The sequence below is a fragment of the Staurois parvus genome, unplaced genomic scaffold (assembly GCF_062004578.1).
Source record: "Staurois parvus isolate SC_StPar_1 unplaced genomic scaffold, SC_StPar_1.0 ptg001129l, whole genome shotgun sequence".
In the NCBI taxonomy this organism is placed as follows: domain Eukaryota; kingdom Metazoa; phylum Chordata; class Amphibia; order Anura; family Ranidae; genus Staurois; species Staurois parvus.
Window position 1 is genome coordinate 218,380 of NW_028318925.1, and position 24,841 is coordinate 243,220.

A 24,841-nucleotide genomic window follows, 5' to 3' on the forward strand; every position below is an offset into this window, starting at 1 on the left:
TTGTAATATGCACCTTGAGTAAGCAGAGTGGACTATACATTTTAAAATACAGTATACAGTGCTGATCTAGCTGTATTACAAAATAAAGTGGTGTTTATGTCATGTTTAGCCATGCAAGAGGAAGGCAAAACTGGGCACTGCTGCAGTATTTTACAAAATTATTTAGATTTTTTGTTTTCTATTACAGGTACTTAGAGTGCTGTCAATTTACACAGCGCTTTATATATATTTTGTATATTCATATCAGTCCCTAACCCTCAAGGAGTGTGCAATCTAAGGTACCTAACAAAATTTCATGCATACACATACTGAGGCCAATTTAGACAAGAGCCAGTTAACTTACCAGCATATCTTGTTATTTGGATTAGTTTACCCATTGATGAAATGACGAAACCTCAATAGTTTACTTTTGTAACATCCAAGTAACAGTGACATGACTCTGTTCTAGAAGGTTGGATGCTAGAAGAAGGCTTGGCTATAAGGGTGCTTGCTGGTAGGATATTGGGGCACAGATTAGACAAGAAACATAGTTAAAGACAGGCACAATTCGACAGCTGAGAAGACATTCAACAGGCAGGGCTGAAGGCAGAATCATGGTCAAGAGGCAGGCCAGTGTCACACCAGAAATCGGCAGAGAACAAAATTTTGTCAGGAACTAGCCGAGGTAACACTAGAAATCTGCAAAGAAATGGTCAGGAACTAGCCTAGGTAATAGCAGGGAAACAGAACAGAGGCAAGCCAGTTCAGCAGTGGGGATGCAGATCTCAGGAACAGATTCTGGTTCAAGTCACAGAATAACAGCTGAAGTCCAAACATCAACTTTAGTTCAACTACTGTATGTTCCTTTTAATAGGCGGTTTGGCACCAAGCCTGGAATTAGAAGTGTAACCATTGCCTTTTCTGTTTCTTGTTCCATTAGTTTGGCGACACTGGGACTGGTGTGGTGGTGATCAGGATTACTGTTGCTGGATTACACTGTTCTGGTGACACTGGGACTGGTAATAGTCAAGGACACTGTTATAGGGCTACACTAGTTTGAGTCAATAGCACTGGTTTAGAGGTGATCAGGAATGTTGTTGTTGGCTGTTAGCGGGTGGCAATAAGGAACATTGTTGCTTGCCTAAAATGGTCTGGTGACAAATGGACTGGTGAGGCAGTATATAGGGAACATTGTTCCTGGCTTACAGTGGTCTGGGTAAACTTTGACTTGTGTAGCAGTGATCAAAAACACTATTGCAGGCTGCACTGGTCTAATGACACTGGGAATGGTGTGGCTGTGATCAGGAACATTGTTGCTGGCTTACACTGGTCTTGTGACACTAGAACTGGTGTGGCGGAAATCAGAAAAACTACTGCTGGTTTACACTGGTCTGATGATGCTGGGATTAGTGTGCATTGATCAGGAGCACTGTTGCTAGCTGCACTGGTGATCAGGGACACTAAGTGGCTGCACTAGCATGGTAACACTCTACTGGTGTGGCAGTGATCAGAAACACTGCTGCTGGCTTACACTGGGACTGGGGTGGCAGTGATTGACACTGTTGCTGAATGCACTGGCTGTATTGACACTGGCATGGGTGTGGTTAGCAGTCAAGAACACTGCTGCTGGCTTATATTGGTCTGACACTGGGACTGGTCTGGAAGCTATCTGGAACACTGTCTCTGGCTTACATTGGTCTGTAGACACTGGGACTGGTATCAGTGATCAGGAACACTACAGGGCTGCACTAGTTTGGGTCACTGGCACTGGTGTGGAGGCAATCAGGAACACTGTTGCTGGCTGTTGGTGTGGTGGCTTTAAAGAACCATGTTACTGGCTTACACTAGTCTGGCGGCACATTGACATGTGTGGCCATGATCAGAAACACAGCCATGGGAGGCACTGCAGGCACTGGACACAGTATACAGAGCAGGAGATGCTGCAGGCTGAGCAGGAGCATGAGGAGTAGAACTGAGCGACTGCCAATACAACACAAATGGCCATCTCTTTGATTGGAGTGAGGCAAGGAAATTGTGAGCAGGAGTGGGATCATAGGGCTGCAAGTGTATGTTGTGAAGATGTAGGAATGAGAAGAGACGCTGGAGTAGCCAGAGGTCTGTGAGTGCTGAGGACACTGTGGGTACTGAGAGTGCAGTGAGTACTGAGGCATTGTGACTGGGGCACAGTGAGTACTGAGGCATTGTGACTGGGGCACAGTGAGTACTGAGGCATTGTGACTTGGGCACAGTGAGTACTAAGGCATTGTGATGGGGGCACTGGGGGTTCTTGGGCACTAGGAGTACTGAGTCAGTTGGACTGGAGCACTGTGGACACAGAGTGCTGTGTGATCAGTGAGCAGGAGCAAGAGGAGAGGACACCGTGGGTCTTGTGATCAGTAAATGGGAGTAGGAGCAGAGGACACAGAGGACATGTGATCATTGAGTAGAAGCAGAGGTCGCTGGGGACTGTGTGATCAGTAAGAAGGAGCAAGAGGAGAGGATGTTGAAGGCCATGTGAGCAGGGAGCAGGAAGGGCAGGTGCCAAGGGTTGAGTGATCAATTTTAAACAAATTGTTCCCGCACAACAAAAAAAAATATTTTAAATAGTAGGCCTGCACAATTTTCCTTATCACCCACAGACAAACAGATAATATGATGTATCAAATCGTATGAAGCGCTAGAAAAATTGTATATACAAATAAATATATTACATATAAGTGCCCTTAATCAACCTAACTCCCTAAATTCTTTGTGTTAAATAAAGTGAAGAGTGAAGATAGACCTTTTATGCTACCTCATTTGTCAAAGACATTCACTTTATACAGATTCTTCTGTCTGTAAGTGAGTACCTCCTCCAGCACCCCAATGCACATCTATGTGATTCTGCTCACCTTGGATTTAACCTCCAAATTATAAGAGGTTAAGACAGTATCAGAGATACAGTATATACGGCTTTGGGGGGGGGGGCGGAACATGGTGTCAGTCGAACATTAGGATGATGATGCCTGTGGATGGAGAGTGCCATATGAAACCCCCATCTTACCTGTCTTTTTCCAACTGGACCCTCTGCATGGTGGGTGACAGACCAAGGGGAGGTGACTGTTGCCCAGTTGGATGAGCCAGAGTCCACTTGGTGGGCAGAGTGGCTGAAGCTGTGGATTCTGGGAGCACCCTTGTGACAGGAGGAGAGCATCTTAGGAGCCGCAGTGCATGGTGTACAGGAAAGGAGACCGGCGTGAGGCTCGGGAGAGTGGTGGACGTAGCCCCAGTGGTGGAGGTGGAGCACACAGTTACTACACCCGAAACAGGGTACAGGACATCCGCAGCCCCGCTATCCGCGGAAGGTGACCCCTCCATATCATTCGGGACCAGAGACCCCAGGTGAGTTAAGCACCCACTCCTGAAATGAGACAACAGAAAGGATGAGTAAGAGCTGAAGCTCCCCTAAAGTGGGGGAAAAAGAGAAAAAGTGAGGGGTTACCCAATGGGTATTGAAGAAAAGGAGCAAGAGGCGGAATTATTTCTTAAACTTTCTTTTTCTGGTATGATTGTGCCTTGTATGGGAGGAGGAAGGAAGTGAGCACTTGCCAGGACTTTTGGAATTAATCTGCAATTTACCAAGGGTACTGGAACCCTAGTGCTAAAGTGACAAGGGGGAGGACTGGTAATAACACTGTAATAATATGATCTGCTAAAGGAGGAGGGACAAAACCCCTCAATCGAGTACAATAAGGAAATATATGCCCCCTTAGGAAAAAAGTCCGGAAGGCCATACCCCTGAGAGACAGCAGGGAGTAAAGGGAAGGCATGACCTGGGAAATGATAGTGGAGATCAAACCAGAATATCATTAGGAGCATCAAACTTGGATAAGATTAAAGAGCTAAATAATATGGAAGGTGGAACAGATTTTAGAGATATAGAAGATCAAAGATCAAGTTTACAAATACCTACAAAAACAGAAATGGCAGAGATGTTTGGGAAACTAGAACACGGTCTAAAAAGTGAAATGGATGTATTACATAAGGATTTGGGACAAGTACTGTCTCATTTGGAAGAGACGAAAGGAAAATTAGAGATACAAGCGCAAGTTATTATGAAGTTAGAAATGCTGGTAGAAGGCATGCGTATGGAGCAAAGGAAACTAGCATATAGACTAGACGATAAAGAAAATGGGGATAGAAGAAACAACTTGAGGATCCGGGGCCTTCCAGAAGTAACATCAGGAGAAGATCTAGTGGAATAAAAGAGGAAAATATTTAACCCTATAATGGGTAGGACAATGAGTGAACAACTGAAGATTGATAGGATTAAACGACCCCAGGGAGTAGCCTCAGAAGTTCCTAGAGATGTAATTGTGCGTTCCCATCACTGAAGACAAAGCTAACATTTGGAAGAAGTTTGTGGAGTTCCAGAAGTAAAATATGGAGGAGTGGGCAAATTTTTGCAGATATAGCATCAGAGACTCTTAACGAGAATGAGAGTTTTGAAACCACTACTGGACTTGATGCGTAAGAGGAACAGTCGATATAGCTGGGGATTTCCAGCATGCTTGATCAGATGGAAAGTCGGCAAGGCTAAGGTTCCCAGAAAATCTAAATCCCTTTTGTGAAACTTGACTTACAGATAGTAGATATTTCAGGATGGTTTGAAGAGACTAAGGATAGTATAGAACTAAGGAAAAACAGATGGCAACGGGTTACCAAATAGAGAATAGGATAGAGAGATAGTGGTTTAGTGCTCTCTTGAGTGTTGCTTTTTTTTTTTTTTTTTTTCCTCCTATATAGGGTATAAAGGCCGGATACAGTCAGGAGACAGAGGGAGGGCAGAGGAAAAATTAAAATAAAGAAGGAAGGAAAGGGAGATGTAAAGGAAGGGACTTAAAAGTAGGGCATCGAGAGGCTTAATATGACATGGGTCATTGTAAAACAAGGAGATACCGGTCCAGATAGGCACAGGTGGTCTGAGTCCTACGCCGAAGAGGAATCAAAGGTGGAAATTAGCCACAACTGATTCCCGGGCTAGAACATGGGCCAGGGGGAGGGTAAAGGTCACCCTGAGGAAAATGTCATCTTGTCCCAATCTGTGTACATCCATCCCTTGGTTGAATTTTCATATAAATGAAGAATAAACAAGGAGAAGGAATGAATATTTGTAATTTTATGTCATACAATGTGAAAGGGTTGAATACCCTGGCAAAAAGGCATAAAATTCTTAGGGAAATTCATCAACATTTTGTATTCCTACAAGAGACACATTTATCTCAGAACACAAACTTTAAGTTATTTTTCAAACATTATCCTATATGGTTTTATGTGGACTCGCCTATTAAACGTGCAAAAGGGGTGGCAATTGGGATAGCAAAAAATGTCAGTTTTACTTTGGAAGAATAAGGTGGTAGACCCAGGAGGGCAGTTTCTGTTCCTGAGAGGGAAACTACAAAGAGTAGAATGCACATTCGTGAACATCTACTGCCCTAATAAGAACCTCATGGTTTATTTGGAGGGTGTACTAAAAAACCACATGAATTTTAAGAAGGGTCAGTTGATAGTGGCAGATTTTAACTTCTGTATGGACCCGTGGATGGATACATCCTCACGGGTGCAAAGGGACAGAGGTAGTAGTCTAAAATCGATTAAAAAGAGGCTCTATCTGTGTCAATTGATGGACACATGGTGAATTAAACATCCAAGAGATAAGAACTACAACTTCTCTCAAGGCTGGACTATATAATGATAGAACATAGACATCTGGAGTCTTTGGTAAACTCTAATATTGAAGTAATGTCACTATTAGATCATGCACCAGTTACAATGAGATTAAAGTGGGGAAAGGAGGGGTACAGAAGTGATATGTGGAAATTAAATGAAACACTTATACAGGATCAGGAGACAGAGACAAAATTAAGGAAGGAGATAGAGCAATATTTTAGGCTCAAAGAGATACCTGTGGCGGCAGTATGGGAAGCACATAAGGCGTATGTTAGGGGCATTTTGATCTCGATAGGGGCCGAAAGGAAAATAAAATAAAATTGTTAAGTAAGGAATTGTATGACCTAGAAGAATTACATAAAAAGAATATAGATCCGGAGATACAACATAAGATAATTTTGAAAAGAGAGGAATTGAAGGATATTGTGGAACAGGAAACAAAAAGTCTTTAATAGGGTTGTTAAAGAAAGATATAAGTGGGGGAATAGACAGGAAAATATTTAATGAGAAGCGTAAGAGAAAAGAAATCAAGGAATTGTAGAGAAAATTAAATATGAGAATGGAAAAATGGTATATTCAACTACTGATATCGCTAAAGCGTTTAAAAAATATTGCAATATTTTTGAAACGTTTATGATATAAAAGCTATGTGATATAAAACCTAGTAACCTGAAAGAACTAGAGGGAGAAAGAAAGGAAAAGAAGAAGTTGTATGTAAAAGAGGCCGGATTACCCAGGTTAGAGGAGGAGAGGTTGCTAGCCCTGGAAAAACCAATTTCGCAGGAAGAAATTAATGTGGCACTGAGAAGTACAGCTGCAGGAAAAAAGCCCGGGTCCGGATGGTTATACGCTGAGATATTTATAGGAAGTTCCAAGAACAGCTTGTGCCCAAAATGTGCTTGTATATGAATGCATTGGGAGAGGGGATGGAAATGAGGGAAGAGTCGTTGCAGGCATATATTACAACTATACTGAAAGAGGGGGAAAGATCCATTCCAATGTGCTAGCTATTGACCAATATCACTCTTAAATATAGATACAAAACTATATGTGAAGGTTTTAGCAAATAGGATGAAGAGGTTGATCTTGGATTGAATACATATAGATCAGGTGAGATTTGTACCAGGGAGGGAAGAGAACGGATTAAGATTATTTGTTTCTTCTGCAAAAGAGTGAGAGAGACGGGTTCTGTGTTGGTTGTGTCGATCGATGCCAAAAAAGCCTTTGATAGGGTGGATTGGGGATTTATGATTGACACGTTGGAGGTACGAGGAATTGGACCTAGGATGATACAGTGGATTAAAAAAAAATTGTATAGTTTTCCAACAGTAGCGGTGAAGGTCAATGGTTCATTATCATAATTCTTTAGAATGTACAGTATTTCCTTTTTTGATCTTTTCCACCTTTCTTTTTCTCTTTCCCATTTTTATGCTTATTCTTGACCACTTTACCCTCTGATGGCTTGATCCTTAATGTAGGTTCCAGATACACTGTATAGTATATTGTTTTTTTTGTGCCTGATATTGAAGATTGTAGCTTTTGAGCTTCGGCATCCTGGGATTTGATTTAATCTCTGTCTGTATCATTGTTGTGGACCCTTTGTATCTGTGCTCCTCGCCTGCAATGCAAGTTTATACTATTTGGCCATTGAGGATCTATGGGGCCACTGCTGTACATCTATTTCTATGTTCTACTCTTAAAACAATAAAAAATATTGAAACAGGAGAACCAAAACCTTTGCCAAATGGAAGAGTGGTTTTGATAATAAAGTTGATAGTGCCTCCACCCAGGACATGGCCTCTGTGAACATAGGGGATTCCCTTCCTGGGAAGATAACAAGTAACCTAATCAGTCATTTGAAGCAGAGGAACATTTGCAACCAGGAAATAACATGTTGTGCTCTAAAGTGAGGAAAGTACTGTATATAGATGAACACAAGTATGCAAATAATATGACATTAATAATTGTACATACATCCAATGTACAAACAGGTATGATCAGCAAAAGGCCCAACAAGAACCCTGGTGTTGTGCACAATATACCCTGGTATATATAGTTACTGTATTAATAAAGATGCCACCAGATGAATGTTGCAACAAAGTCCAGTTGCAGGAGCCCCTGAGGATGATAAAAATGTAGCACCCATTTTTGTATCAGAGGCCTGAAGACAAGATCAGCTGCGGTGGGGAGCTGCATCAACCATTGTCCAACCAGCCTGGAATGCAGCTTCTCACCAGCAGAAACCAGAGACAGTCTATCTACTCTGCAGCTTTGTTTCTAGTAACTTCTAATCTGTCATGCAACTGGACCTCTACCAAAATGGCCATCTGATGCCAAACCTGGCTCTAGCTTATGCTAGTTGAGCCCTGAGCTAAAACTAAGCTAATCTAGTTATAGATTCCCAAACCAGAAGGAACATGGTTAACTAAAATAACATGCATAATATATAAACCCTACGGCAAAGAACAGGTTCCTCTACTAACATACAGCAAGGTGAGCACACCATATAATTTCAGATTCAGCTATCTATGCAAGTGCATGTAAGATAACAATAAGGGTAAAGGCATCTGTCAACAAATGGCCATGGCTAGAAATGCTGGGGATGGAGTATTTTTCAAAGCAACTTTTCAACAAAATAAAGCATGAAGACATGGATAAATGGGTGAGTTTTCTTTGAATATTAAAAATAAATTACATAAAATCTTCAATTTGTGTTGCTCAAATACAGTTACCTTCTGGTTTTTAGCATCATGCAATGTATTTTTAAATAGCAGCATTATATCAGCCTGCCTGGTATGAACCATTTTCCCTATCTGTAGGCAGGAATAGAGTGTAAGAGAAAGAAGCAGGACAATAGGCCAATCAATTCATGTTCTCCCAAGACAGGAAGAGAAAGTAGAGCTCATCACTGTGCTGCTACATGCATACTAATGAATATCAGTTTTGGAATGCATTCATTTATGCATGTCTACACCTTTCAGAGTATGCCCATATCTTCAATCAAAATTCTGCAGAGTAGTGGTGTAGTGTCTCACATATTATTTTTTCCTATAAGTTCAAAAATGTCAGTAGATATAAAAAATTTAAATATCTCATCATTGGATTACTCCACATAGTTATCTTAAACAGGTCATCAATTGGATGTAGGAAGAGGAAAATACCCCTATAGATGGTGAAAAACCTTCACCTTTATACAATAGGGGTGTAAGGAATGACCACTGTTTTCAACATCCTTTAACCGTCTACAGGCTTGGACTATTTCTACAGAGGGGCTTAACTGACCTCCATGAAGCCTGACACACAACTGCTCCAAATTCCAGCCTGTTCACATTCCTAAGTTGACTCCAAACCTTTCCTCCTCCACCACAAAAATCTTTTATCAGTTTCTATTCATAGGTCATGACAAATTTCCAATAAAAATAAATAAAAAATGAGTGTTTTGTGCAAAAAATACTTCCCAAAACCCAACATGTTTCACCGCCTATTTTGCAGCAACACCAGGGGTAAACAAAGTAAAAGTGTCCAGTGCATGTGCTCTAAAGTGAGGAAAAATCAAAATGGCACCTCCACCATGTACCAAACAATCATTTTATAGTTTCCTCTTCACATCCATTGACTAGGACACATATTTGCATTATTGCATCATCACACAATTGCATCATGACGTATATTTACACTTTATATCATTATGTCACGTGCGTGACATTTATTATATCCTCCTTTTTTTTTCTTTTTTTTTTTTTTTTTTTTTTTACAAACTTTTTATTCGAGGATAAGCACATATGGTACAAGAAAAAAAAGGAAGACATCTTATGTCAGATACTTCAGTACAGTGTAAAACATACATTTTACAATAGCAAGGTTTACAGGTGACTATAACATAACAAAAGGGTAGAACTCTTCAGCAAAGATGCTGATAAAATAATATATCTCAATTAGAGCAAGATGAAAGATAGCATAAACCAGTAAAATGGAAAATAGATCAAATTAAGTGTTGAAGGTGGATTATTTAAAGATATTACATTTATCAAACCAAGGGTTCCATTTTTATCATAATAAAGCATAGTTTTGTTTAGAGTGTGAAATATTTTCTCAATTCTGTTAATAGAAGCCAATCTCAGTTTAACCTGGGAAAGGAGAACTGAGGATGTTTTCCAGTGTAGGGCAACCACCCAGTGGATAGCAGCACAAATACTATGAATAAGTCTCATCAATACAGTGGAAACCATGTCGTTTAGAAAAACCCTGGGAGAACACAGGGTCCCCCAGAAAAGCTGCATGTACAGGAGACTGAGAGGACAATAAAAATGTATCTTTATAACAATGCCAATAATGAAAAGATTGGTACGCTAACATATTCTGAGGTTTCAATTCTGCATATGAGATTCCTTTGGACCATAGGGGGTCTGGAAAGAAGTATGGGTATATGGAGTCTGACTCAAATTTTACACAAGGCACTCTGAATTTATAAATATGCCAATGAGCTGATTGAGAAAATCTAGATGCCAGGTAGTAACACCATATATATGGAACTTCCAGACCTCCTGTTTAGATGAATTATACAGTATAACACCGTTTTGGAAAATCTTGGTGATGAATCCGCAAAAATGAAGTTGTTAGTATCCCATTAGAATGAAAGGACAAAAGATTTAGTGATCTTAAGGGGAAGGGCCCTAAAAAGATAGTCATTTGGGAAGCATGATTATTCTTCCCACTGTGATTCTACCTAAAAAAGACAAACACAAACTCTGGAAAACATACCATATCACCTGAGTTTAGAAATCAAAGGTGGGTAGCTTTTCAGAAATAAAGACTGCAAGTCCAGGGTAAGAGCAATCCGAAGATAAGAGAGTGATTCTTTGGACCATTGAAAAGTAAAGGAGTGTTGCAATACATTGAATTGTGAATCAGGTATATTGATGTGCATCGCTATAGATTTAGAAATATTTACTGTAAGACCTGAGAGAGTTGAAAATTCTTGTAGAGTCTGCAGAAGGTATGGAAGAGAAAGAGAGGGTCTAGTGAAAAATAATAACATATTGTCAGCATACATACTGAGTTTATATTGAGAGGTGGAGTAACCGGAAATATATGGGTGTCTAGGAATGGCAGCCACTAGGGACTCTACTGCAAGTGCAAACAATAATGGGGAAAGGGGGCATCCTTGTCGAATCACCTTGTCGACTTTAAAAAATGCAGAGTTGCACCCCGGTATTTGTATTCTAGTTTGGGGGTTAGTATACAGTATATTTCCCATACAAGCAGAAGGAGAGATAGAAGAGGAAGGCTTTTCCAATAGGTCTGCATAACATTTTTTAAATATGTCTAATATATCTGAACGGTGAGTTGCAATGTGGCCAGAAGGGGTTTTTAATCTATAAACTAGTAGGTTTAAAGGACTGATTTAATTTCTTGGCAAACATTGCCATGTAGGAGATACTAGAAAGGATAATTTTGGCTTTGGACCATTGTAGAGTTTTTTCTGCTTTTATATGATATTAGAAAGTCCAATTCTGCTTTCCTCTTTGTATTTAAAAGGAGGAAGAGCAGGGTTCTGGGTGTGAAAATTAGATTTATAAAGTTTATCTAATTCACGAGTAAGCAGTAAGATCGCCTACCAGCTCTCTTTATTACGATCTGAGCAGGGGCGGACTGACAACTCATGGGGCCCCCAGGCAATAGGGGATCATGGGGCCCCTGTGTCCTTGCCCACACTCAAAAAAGCCTATAAAAAAGGTACCAAGGGCATTTTATGGGGCCCCCTACTGATCCCGGGCCCTCGGGCAGTGCCCGAGTGCTTGAATGGTCAGTCCGCCCCTGGATCTGAGGTTAATTTGATAAGGTGCCTGTGACTGGGTGAGACACTTGGTCAGGGTAACAAGAGTAATGTCCGGGCACACAATAGGGGGGAGTCCAGGCAAAGATAATCCGGGCACACAGCAGGGCAGTTCAGGCAAATGCAATCCGGGCACACAATGGGGCAGTTCAGGCAAAGATAACTGGGCACATTATGGGGCAGTTCAGGCAAGGATAATCCGGGCATGTAATGGGCATCTTGAGCAACAATAATTCGGGCACACAATGGGGCAGTTCAGGCAAAGATATCAGGGCACTCCGCAACATGCGGCTTGTAGGGACACTCACGGCAGGTGGCTTCCAGGGACACTCAGCAGCAGAGAGCTTCCAGGGACACTCAGCAGCGGACAGCTTCCAGGGACACTCCGCAACGGACAGCTTCCAGGGACGCTCAGCAGCAGTCAGCGTGCAGAGACACTCAGTAGCAGGCAGTGTGCAGGGACACTCAGCAGGCAGTGTGCAAAGTCACTCGCAGCGGTCAGCTTCCAGGGACACTCAGCAGGCAGTGTGCAGGGACACTCAGCAGGAAGTGTGCAGGGACACTCAGCAACAGGCTTGCAGCGACTTGGAAGGGTCTTGGCTGTGGGGTCTGGCCTCAACTCAGACTTCACACAGCACTCTCGGACGAGCAGGGTACCAACAACCAGCCCGGGTCCTGCTCCGGTCTTTTTATCGCCGGAGCAGGATGCTTCCTGGCTGCTCCGACAATGGCCAATCCGGTGTTGGGTTTCCGGGGCAGCAAGCCCTGCCCCCCATTTCGGCCTTGCACAGGGAGCGCGGCCTTTGTCTCAAGGGAGCAGAGCGCGCGAACATCGGGGCCACGCTGTGCCAGCCGAGACAAGGGGAGGGGGCGCGCGTAGACACCCAGGTGGCCAACACATGGAAAATCCACGTGCAGGCACAGTGGGGTGTCAGACTCCTCTGCGTCCAGCCGAGGAGAGGTGCGAACCGCACGGCAGGGGCAGATCCCTGGCGTTTGGCACACCACTTTTGTGTGGACTTGTGCGGGCGCAGGCACATGTAATGAGAAAGGGAGGGGGGAATATTAGGGAGTGCGAGGGGGGACGGTGACAGTGCCCATGGAGAACTGCTTTACTAGCCAATCAAACTGAGGTAGCAAATATATCTGGGGTAGAATTCAATCTAAAATATTCCTCAGTTTTATTCACTATATCTTGTTGAATGACAGGGTCTGACAATAGGGATTCATTAAGTCTCCATGAATATGGGGTATTAGACCAATTAGAGTGGTGGAGAAGGAGACCATATGGTGATCTGACCATGGACATACATGCATAGAGGCATCGTTGGAATTGGCTAGGATGATTGGAGTACAATAAAGGTGGTTCAATCTTGCATAAGTATCATGTGGGTTCGAATAAAATGTGTATTCACGAGCTCCCATATATAGTGCCTTCCGTGAATCTATAAGTTGGAATGCATTTAACTGAGCAATTATAGATTTAGGGAAAGGTTTAGAATTTGAAGTAGGTTTGATTCTGTCTAAAGCAGATTGAGAAATTAAAATAAAGCCACCTCCTAAGATTATATGAGGGGAATGATAGTGCTGCAGGATATCAAAAAAGGTGCGGAAAAAGGCTGATTGGTCTTCATTCGGGGCATACACATTAGCTATCATGAGCTCACTCCCAGCTAGGTCACCCTTAATAATCTTTGTAAACATGTTGAACTTGTAAAGCTGGTTTGTGTATGGTGGGGAAAATGGCTACTCCTTTAACCTCAGAGGGAGCAAGAGTACTGTGTAATTGGATTGATTACAGGATTTATGAAAAAATGAAGGGTTGTTTGTTTGAGAGAAATTAGTTTCTTGTATTTTTTGTATTTTTGCCCACAGGTGTTTGTAATGCATGAACAGTTTATGGTATTCGTTAGGGCAATTAAATCCCTCTACATTATGAGAGATACTGTACAAAGTATAGCCATATTATTATAAATAGATAAAAGTAGCCACAGAATGGGTATAAAAAGTTAGGTAAAAGGATAGCTGGGGGGGGGGGGTGGAAGTCACCATTTATACCCTTTACACTGGTTAAATTAAGAACCACAGTTCCTATTAAGTATCCACATACCTAGAAAAGCATTGATCATCAGCAACCTAATGGTACCACAAATTTTTTCCAAAAAGTTAGAAACCATTTTAGTATATTGAGTAAGCAAAAAAGTATCTAACAGCAAAATTGGGCCAAGGGAACCAGGGGAATCTCTAGTCCAGTCAAAAACAACTCAGTCCTCCTAACATGGGGAACCAACAGAGGGTATGCCAAAGGACTAAAAAAATAATCCGAGTAAAAGAAAAATGATCAGATGATAATAGTCCAGTGAGAATAAAGGATTCCCAGACCTTTGGGAGAGCGAGGACTGAGTGGGGGGAAAACATGTGCAGGAAAGGCCTGTTAAAAGTATCTTATATACAGTATCCCGAGTACGTCTGTACAGGGCTAATAAACATACATTTGTTAGAGCAAACTATAAGTGAAAATTTAAAATGGAGGCACATGCACAAAAAGCAAAAAAAATTCTATATCTTGTAACTATTGACTTGAAGTAACCGCCAAAACTATCAAAAAAGGCCAGTAGATGGTAATACAGGTACAAAATTGTGTAGTTCCAGAGTGAAATGAAAATTTTGAGAAAAAGAAACTTTGAGTGTATAAAAATTTTGAGGTCAGGGTTAGGTGAGTTATGTCTTGTACGTCGATGGTCTCTTCTTGGAGACTGAGTATTCCAAATAGGTGAAGGCCGGAGGGTAGATGGAAGTCTCAGTAGATTTTCATTTTCAAGAAAGCCTAGCTTCACCAAGATCTCCTGACTTTCAGCCAATGTAGTAGCAATGTGCCATTGTGAGGGATAAGCTTGAAGGGAAATCCTTATCTCTATCTGATGCAAGTTGTAGCCAGAGTGAAAGTGATCTCTTTGAACTTCTTGCGCCTCTCCAGAGTGGCTTGTGAAATATTTGGGTATATTTTCAAGTGTACCCCATCTAGGGTGATATTTGGTGTGTTCCTGGCAGCTCTGGGAATTTCTTCTTTAAGGACTTCATGCATAAAACAATATCTCTGGGTGGTTTATCAGGTGGTGGTTTGACTCTCAGAGTGGTAAATGCAGTCACATGTAAATGAAGTGGTGTCGGAGTCAGGAAGGAGAGACTTGAAAAGCTTCAGGGTGTAGGTCATGAGATTTGTTACTGACTCTGAAGCACCCCTTATCCGGAGATTATTTCTCCTATATCTATTGTCTAGATCTTCCACATATGCCTGTAGTTGGAGAAAAGCTGCAGAGTGCTTCATGTTCTCTGGAAAGATCATTAAAAGCTATAGAAAGCTCATCATGCTTTGTCTAGAAGGTCAGTGCAAAAGCATAAGAAAGCTATTTCCTGAGATAGAATGGCTGTAGATTTTTGCAGTTCAGTCTAGAACTTAGAGATAAGTTTAGTGCATAAAGCTTCTAGGCTATTGTCAAGGTCTGTTTTAGTCAGCGAAGATGTTACCTAATCCAGCAATGGATCCAATCCAGGGATTGAGAAGCAGAGGAAGTGGGGGTAGGCTGCAAGCTGGTGCCATGTCCTGCCACATGGAACTGTTCTTTGGCTGTAAGGTAGTAGTGAGTAAGTGATCTTTGGACCCCTCCACAGCTCTTCTTTTCTGGTGTAGGCGTACACAGGTGCTTCCCAAGGGGGTTGATGTGAAGAAGGGCTGATTGTTAGGTCAAGAACCTCCTGTATTCCAGCCAAAAGCCCAAGCAGGACTGGAGCTCTGTTTAGGTGCAGCTGCTCCGTTCCATGCCATGCATCACATTCTATGACATGATGGCATTGTGTTTTTGCATGATTGACTTCCATACATCACGTAGGAAACCCATATTCTACTCTAGCAACCTCTAGAGAATATTACCAAAACTACAACCACTTTACCTGTCTTCCAATACTCCACTATATAGATTTATATACTATACATTTATTTATGGCTCTACTCTATGGAGGAGCTTATAAACCAGATCAATGCATCCCTGTCTTCTTTCTTCTCATATAAAGGGAGTAAAGGGTAAACTTTCATTCAATCCATTAGGGCTCAGCATCCCTAGATTGAAAATCCACTCTGCTTCTTTTTTTTGACAGTCTCATTTAATCACCTTTCTAGGTCCCAATCTCACATTTTCCAAACCCCAAAACTGCAGCTCATTCAATTTTCCTCCATGTTTTTCCCACATATGCTGTGATATGGGTTTATTCCTTTTTAGGGTACTATCCCCAATATGTCCAAATATTATTCTCCTCCATGGTCTTATGGTTTTTCCTGCATATAACAAACTGCATGGGCATCTAGTTGTGCACCTAGCAGCGTATAAAAATGCAGGGCACCACACATAGCCCTTACAGCATTGAAGGCAAACCATCAGTATGACCATAATAGAACTAGCATTTTCAAAGTATATATATATATATATATATATCACATAAATCTCATTTATTCATGAGCATTTATAGTAAAAAAAAAAACCTGTAACATTTCCAAAAACAGTTTTTAACAAAAATGTCTGAGGAGTTGTGACATAAATAATTTGTTTGTTTTTTGTTTTTTTGTTGCAAGCATTGCTTTAAAGGCCACTGCATCTGGCTCACTCCTGAAATTCTCCGACAAGATGGAAATTGGGGGTCATGGAGTAAATTTGGTTCATGCTCTCGCACTTGTGGAACAGGTGTTAGATACAGAACAAGGAGCTGTGACAACCCTCAGTAAGTGTAAAATATATTTATAATAAATACCAAATAAATCCTTTCACCTGCAATACATTTTATATTTTAAAAGGTGTTCATTTTAAAGTGTATCTCAAGTCAACACTAATTTTTTATTGTTTTTTGCAGTGTATGGAAGGGATAGATTCTCTGTCAGGTTTGTATCCCAATCAAAACCCTCTTGAGGTAAATTTCTATTCGCTTCCTGTCCCAGAGATGTGACAGGAAATAAGTGGAAATCTGCTCAAAGTGATGGGAAATTTTAGCTCTGCTGAAGAAAAAGTGTCCCCAATGGCATATACCCCTTCTCCACTTTCTGTTTTAGGGCAATAGTCACCATGACAAATGTCCCTCAAGAGGGACACAGACATCAGTATAAATGTGGCAGAGGTATCAACACTTTCCCACTCTATTTTAAAATGTATCTAAAGCCAATCGAGGGAAATGAGGGAAAGGCCAACATTTCAAAGGGTCACCAGAATAGGAATAGAGTGGAAATCTTCCAATGGGTAAATTTTTCCAGTGAAAACTGTCTAAGAGGGAATTTGCCTTACAAGGGTGAGATTTCCCCTCTCCTCTTATGAGGAGAGAAAGTAAAGAGAAATCAACAGGAAACAGATGGCTAACAATAGACAAGGATTATAACTATTCTAATCTAAATTTTAAAAAATAGAGGTGGGCCCTATTGGTCAAATGGAAGGTCCCCCAGTCCCCCACTGTGGTGGAGTGGAAGGCAGCTATTGATGTGGTTCCCCCGCTCTATAAAATCACCTATACTAGTCTAAACTGCCTGAAAAAATTCAACATTTTTTTTTCAGCAATTTGGATAGATGCCAAAGGAATCACTGTTTGACAACCATTCCTGGCCCACCAGTGGTATATTGGGACCATGGCTTGGAATGGATTTAGTTCCTCTAGGGAATTACTGGATATTACTAGGTGTTGTCTTTCACCCCACCCCATCCCCCCCTCCCTCTTTTTTTTTTTTAAATTTGTTTCTCTATTTCCCCTTGGTACCTCATTGTTTTTTTTTTATGCCACTGTACTTGCCTTTTGTGAATGTGGACAGGACATATGCAACTATCTCAGTGTATATCCTAATTGTTGATACCGCAATGCCTTTTTCATGTTTGTTCCATATATTCTGTTACGCTGGGCCTGTACTATGTGTAATATATCAATAAATATACTTATTGGCAAATAAATAAATACATAGTTTGGACTTGGAGTATAACTGTTTTCTAGTTTAAAGAATATCTAAAGTATTAAATAAAAATATTCAGCATAAGAATACAAAGTAAACTATGCTTAAGAACTTTGGATCATGGTGATTTAATGTGTTTGCATTTCATAAAAAAAGCCTCTAGCAGTGGTCGGGTGCTTTTCCTACTTAAGCACGCCATATATGAGTAGAAAAATGAATGATCCTTCAAACGAAAATCTACATTTTCATTCAGTTTCACATGCGATACTTCCATCATTGTTTTGAAATTTGTGTAGTGGAAAACATTTTTTGTTTTCAACATAGATGCATCTTTTTTTAAATTGATTTCTTCATTGACAGAAGTGATGCAATGTAATTTTGAACAGACACTCCCCTTCCGTACACTTCCTTTATACACTCATTCTAAAAAGTGGCGCGTGAGCGACAAGATTATTCTTTTACAGAGCGTCCGACCGTTCATTCTGAGAGCAATGGCCATGGATTTCAAAGAGAATCAGCAGCAAAAAGAAATTGCTATTGTGATGCTTGGCATCATGGTTATAGAGCAGGAGAAAAGAAGAAAGAATTAAGAGCAGAGTTGTTGCAAGGACTAACCTCTTCGGTGTGAAAAATACTCACAATTGCAATTGACCTGCTGCTAAGTCTGGTATGACCACATATAAAGAAGCAGGATTCCTTGATACGCAAAGCTATAAGTGCAGAAGAAAGACTAATACCGAATCTGTGCTTATCGGCCACATGAAGATCTCTGGAGGACCTTAAATTCTCTGCAGGAATTTCAGCGCAGGAACTGGGAAGGATTATCCCCAAAGCTTTTGATGCTATAGTGAAGATGTTGTAAGGTATTTGAAGGTAAGCTCATATCTTGTGTTTTTGTTATTTTATGTATTTGTTATTTTTTGTTCTAATTAAAATGTAATGAAAGTACAAAGAAAACACCAAGAACAATAATCCTCAAATGTATGTTTCTTTATAGATCAAAAAAATAATGCTTGAAAAGGTGCATAACAACTTTACTTATTTTAAAAGAACAATGCACTATGAACTATAGTGTATTGTAATGTGATTCCTGTGACCATGAACTCTGATGGTGCTCATGGCTGGACATATTTATTTGCCAGTTTTGAGCAGGCTGTGATTGAAGGGGCATATTCATTTGCCAGTTATGAGCAGGTTGTGATGCCTGACGCTGGGTAGGTCCATTGTACCCAGCAATATGGATGCTGTATGTTGCTTGTTCCCTTTATCCTAATATGACAAGTTGATAAATTAAAGGATCAATTATGGCCTGTTGTTGAGTGTCCATCCTGTGCAGCTTGTGATTAATAAGGTTTGCAAAGGCTACGCATTCATGTTTTTGGTGTTTCAGTGCAGCCGATGCGTTCTTAAGAAAACTATGTATCATAGTCATTGGATTTTCTTTTTTTTCTCTTTGTGTTTTCACAGCTGGTACAGTTTGTTGTATATCTAGGCTGTTTGTTTCCTAGGGAATAGTCAAACAAAGACATGTTGGATGGATACCAGAAATTGCCTTATAAACAGTAACATAGCAATGAACAATAAGACCCTTTTCACCCAGGCACACTCTCTGAAGGTTTTTCAGTCATCCATTGATGGACGATAAACAGACAGCAATTCATTTCTGGGGTAAACAGGTGATCAACCTATATATCCACGACTTTTCAGTTCCGCATTTTTAACCGCTTCCCAGCCATTGTACATAATGGGCTGGGTGGGACAAGCACTGTTCTGACAGGATGTACCCATACATCCTGTCAGAACCAGGGGCCGTGCAATGGCACAATCCCATGATGGCTGTGTGCCTTGGACACAGCATATCACAGATCCGATCACAGCCAACACACAATATGAACAGAGGCATGTGCCTCTGTATCAGCTCTCTTTCTGAGCTCATTGAGAGCTCAGTGAGGAGGGAGATCACTGCAGCTTGTCATTGATCTCTGTAGCTGATTTACTGTGCAGCTAGGCACAGATCACAGAGTGCAGTGAATCCCTGCACCGATGGGCCTCCAAAAATTTGATAGGTAGTCAGGAGATTGGATGTGTAATTTATGCCTCTATAATGCCTGAAGTGCTCCTTTGTTTTTGGGCTAGGCTGTCAAATTCTCACACATGATATCTCCATACTCAGGAGGAGTAGCAGAAAGTATTTTGGGGTCTATTTCTTAGTATGCCCATGTTGTGTGTTAGAAATATCTTATAAATTTACTTTTACTGTTATACATTTATATTTACTTTAATTTACTAACTTTGTGTGTTTTTCATTTTCATGTTCAAAAGATTAATTATGCCTCACAGAAAATACATTGGGGTGCTTGCTTTCCAAAATCTACTACTTTTGTGGGTGTTTTCATTGTCCTGGTGCTTCATTTTCATGTTCAAAAGATTCATTATGCTTCACAGAAAATACACTGGGATTTTTGTTTTCCAAAATATACTAATTTTGTGGGTGTTTTCATTGTCCTTCAAAAATGTGATAGGTAGTCAGGAAATTAGATGCATAATTTATGCTTCTTGAAAGCCCAAAAGGTACTTCTTGGATGTGGCTAGGCTGTGAAAAAATCTCATACATATGGTATCCCCTTACTTGGGAGAAGTAGTAGAATGTGTTTAACCTCCTTGGCGGTATGATTCTTTCCGATTTTTTGTGCTGAAAGCGGTACCATTTTTTTGCGTGGAAATATGTAGTTTTTTATTGTAGGCTGTAATTTTTAGGAATAACTCACTGAAATCTATCCGAAAAAGAGTCTATTAAACATTCCGGATATGATAAAACTTGAAACACGAAATCATAAATTATAATTTAATAAATAATCATAAAAAATAATAATATAATAATAATAAATTTAATTCAATAATATAATCAAACCAAAAACACTGAAATTGAAATACAGAGGCAAATTCGCACATCGCTGAGCAAAGTCGCAAAATCGTTTTCAGTGTCTGATGATGAATTTCCCCACAAATCATTATCACTCAATTCTGCAAGTGGTTCTGATTTACTATCGCTGTTCTAAAACCGCTTTTGACGTAGAGGGATGCTTTTTGGCCGCCATGGACTTTTCTAAGTTTCCAGGCAGAAAGAACAGTCAAAATGCAGGCAGGGCACAGGACAAAGCAGTGGGGACAAAATGTATGTGAAATGCAGTGAAAAAGCAATGACAGCAAAAATGTCATTTTTTAAAAATTTCAAATTTCCCGCCGGTTCCGCCGTTCGAACGTTCCGACGTCACAGGGACCGGAACACGGAAGCCAGATGGACGGGGACGCTGCAGGGGACCCATCGTGGGAGCGAAGGACAAGGTAAGTGCTGCAGGGACCCCCAGAGAACGCTGCATGGTAAGCCCGAGTGTAGCTCGGGGTTACCGTTCTTGGTATAGAAATTCTACCCCGAGCTACACTCGGGAATACCGCCAAGGAGGTAAAGGGTGTAATTGCAAGTATTCCATGTGTAAGTAAGTTGTTAAAATGACACCTTTGTGTGGAAAATGTTTTATTTAATGTCTTAATTTTCCAAAGAATTGTGGGTAAACATTACAAATTCAAAAAGCTCACCATGCCTTTCACTAATTACCTTAGATTGTCTACTTTCCAAAAATGGCTCATTTGGGGGGTATTTGTACTGTCCTGGCATAGAAATGAGATCAGTCAGCACATCAGGTATGCTCAGTTTTCAATGATACATACCATAGTTTGTAGACACTATAACTTTCATGCAGACCAAATAATATACTGTACACTGATTTGGGCTCTTTTTACCAAAGAAATGTAGCAGTATAAATGTTACTTATTTGCAAAAATTTATAACAAAAACTAAAAAGACAGTGAATCATACCAGGCCCTTATCGTGGGGGTCCAGCCTGCCGGGCCTGGGAAAGGGAGAACAAGCTTGTGTCCTCCTGAAACACAGAAAGCTACATGGGGGGACCCCACTGGCAAAGCACATTATCCCCATATTGATGATGACAAGGGCCTCTTCCCCACAACCCTGGTCTGGTGTTTGTGGGATATAGGGTGTGGTTTATCGGAATTTTGAAGACCCCTTAACAAGGCCTTAAATAAAAAGGCAATAGTAAGTAAACACACTACACAGTTTGACAAGTCCCTTAATTAAAAGAAAATGTAGCCCCAATGTACATCCATTGTACACTTTCCCCCTTTGTAATGTACAGCGCTGAGCGAACTATTGGCGCTTTATAAATACTGTATAATAATAATAATAAAATAATAATAAATTGTCAATCATGATGAATGACTGCTGCCGACCTGCATGAAAAAAAAAATCCTACCTACTGAACTTGACCACTCCTGTTGCCTGCCAGCATTGAATGACAGCTCTGATTCCCGTGTTGCTAAAGTAAACATGGGGAGGGGTCATCCTGTGATGTCATTGACCTTTTTTAGCAGCGGATCATTCATTATGATTGACATGGACCAACATCACTGGACAATGTGATTGATGATGGATGTGCATTGGGAAACTTTCTTTAAATTGAGGACTTTACATTTGACTATTTTTGGTGAATTGGGGGCCAGAGGTTGGTACCTGGGGGACCCCTTATTAAAAGGGGCTTCCAGATTCTGATAAGTCACCCCCACATCCCTGCAACCACCAGGCTAGGGTTGTGGGGAAGTGGCCTGTGTCCTCATCAACATGGCAAAGTACCCCCCCCCCCCCCCCCGTTGAGGGCATGTGGCTTAGTATGGATTGGGTTTTATTTATTTATTTATTTTTTTAATGTGACTGAACAGATAACGTCTGTGTGAAAGGGACCTAACATGTTGTTTTTCTTTTTCAGTTTCCCAGCAACTCAGGACTGGCAATCTATAGCCAAGGGATTAAAGACATGTGGAAATAGGGAGGTGCTATAGATGGAAAGCATGTCCAAATCACTCCTCCACCACATTCTGGCTCCTATTATTACAACAAAAGGGTTTTTTTTTTTGGTTTTTTTTAGTGTTGTACTATTGACTGTAGTCAATGTCAAGTACAAGTTCTTGTATTTAGATATTGGAAATAATGGAAGAAATGAAGTTAATTTCTATAGATATTAAAGGATTACTTTTTTTCAGGAACATATTTAAAGCTTTGAGGAACTTAACTGAACAAAACAATGATTTGATTTCTGATTATCCAGAGCAAAGCACATAGCTGGCCATAATGCCAAAGGCATTTTCCACTGTTTTTGGATTTTCCACACAATATCAATATGGGAATAGAGAAAGTGGACCTTTAAAGTGGACCTTTATAGTGGAATCTTTTTGCATGTTGCAGAATTTCCTGCACCGCACAGCCATGTGCTATATACCAACAGCATTAGTTGATAGGAGGGTCATTGTTAGTGGAACATTTCAAATGAAATGAAAATGTAGGGCTGAAAACATAGCACCTGCATGCTCTTGCATACCCAGTGCCAATGCATGACAAAATCGAGTGATCTATATGGATTGCTTTGTGGCCAGGGATGCAGTTGTGTGGTAGGACAGTATGAAATGTGGAATTTTAAATTGTAAATTTTATGTTTATACTTAAAAGTGCATGTGGTTACATTTATTTGTTATTTTATTTAATCTGTTATTTATTGTTCAAAATATTATTAAACCATTCAATTTTGTTTGCCTCTTACCTTATTCCATCTGGTTCGTCTACATCTAGCGTAGAGAACATTGAAATGTGTCTGATGAGGTACTGTACTTGGCTGCAAGGTGCAGTGTGATGCCCTGGGAACACCGGAGCTAGCGAGAAAACATAGCTTTCAAAGTATCACAAACATGGCATATAAAAGTCATTATTGCCTGCCCCAGATTTTTTGGAAGTGTCTATCTTCTTGTATTCTTTCTTAAAAACAGTGAGCAGATTGACAATTTTGTGTTTCACATACTCTTCATTGGCTGGCCTGTTCAAGGTTTCACAGGCTGGGAGTCTGGTTGCTGCCCCCTGCCTCTGGAAGAAGCTTCCAGAGCTCAGAGAGATGCAGATAGCCAGCCTGAATGTTTATCATGCTCCAGCCAATCCCTGGAGAGGGGTGTCCAGAAAGGGACTGTAAAGGTGATAAATAGTCTGAGGAATTACCCCCGATGATGGTCTGGCAGGCGCATAAATATGTCATTGGGGGAATTCTTATCTCACAGGGATCTCACCTTAAAAAAAGAATGTGCAAGCCAAATGGACTCCCTCTTAGACAAGATCAGATGGTTAGAAACTCTACATAAAAAATCCTTAGCCATCTTCACCCTCACTGAGCTGCAGATACTTTGAGATAGACTGAACTCTTCCTACACAAATCTAAGAAACATCTAGCTAAAATATAGAACGCATTTTATGAATGGGGGAATAAGCTGGGCATGATTTTAGCAAACACACTGCTATTACCTCAGGTAGGGGGGGCCTGGTGCACACTACTGCTGAAATAGCTGAGTGTTTCCAAGACTTCTACAAAGACCTATAAATCATCTCTAAGGCAACCCTTAAAGACCTGCAAGAGAGACAAGACAGAATAAATCAGTTTCTGAGGGAATCACGGCTCCCGCATCTCTGAGGAAGATAGACTATCTGTGGCAGAGCCCATCTTAATTGAGGAATGGCAGCAGGCTCTTAAGGACACTAAACCCATAAAGCCTCTGGCCTGGACAGTTTTTCCTCACATAATATAACGTATTTTCACAACTTCTTGCCAAAACCATTTACGGAGGGGGGGGACACTCCGAGCAGACACTCTTCGGGCCAACATTACTGTAATCCTTAAAGAGGGAAAAGACCCTACCCAATGTAGTAACTGCTGCCCAATCTCCTTATTAAATGTGGACCTAAAACTGTTCATAAAAATTTTGGCAACAAGACTGTATTCAAAAGTGTATCCATCAGGACCAAATAGCTTTTGTTCCCCAAATGGAAGTGAGAAAAGAACACCACAAAGCGTACTGATCACTGCCATACCCCATATCAGATTACTGATGTACTGATCAATTTTCAAATAAATATGTATCATAGTTTGTAGACTTTCACACAGACTAAATAATACACTGTTTTGGGTTATGTTTACTAAAAATGTAGCAGAATACATTTTGGCCTAATTTTATGAAGAAAGATTATTTATTTGCAAAATTGTGTAACAAAAACAAAAGTTTTTTATTCACAATTTTTGGTATTTTTTTTTCGTTTTTATATAGCAAATTTTTTTTTCAAAGTGGTGTTTAACCACTTGCCGTCCAGCCACTGTAGAAATACGGTGGCAGGTTGGCACGGCTGCGCAAAACCACGGTTTAAAATGTGCTTTTGCAAAACAGGTAAGGGGCGT

The 24,841-nt window shown here is 40.6% G+C and overlaps 1 protein-coding gene across 1 annotated transcript in view; it reads left to right on the forward strand.

Annotated features, from left to right (window-relative positions):
• The window catches only part of LOC149440032 (A disintegrin and metalloproteinase with thrombospondin motifs 2-like), a 987,780-nt gene that overhangs the window by 213,637 nt on the left and 749,302 nt on the right, over positions 1-24,841 (forward strand). The window contains exon 5 of the mRNA XM_089659016.1: positions 16,152-16,297. Coding sequence (XP_089515142.1) covers positions 16,152-16,297 — 146 coding nt within the window. The remainder of the gene's footprint in view (positions 1-16,151; positions 16,298-24,841) is intronic.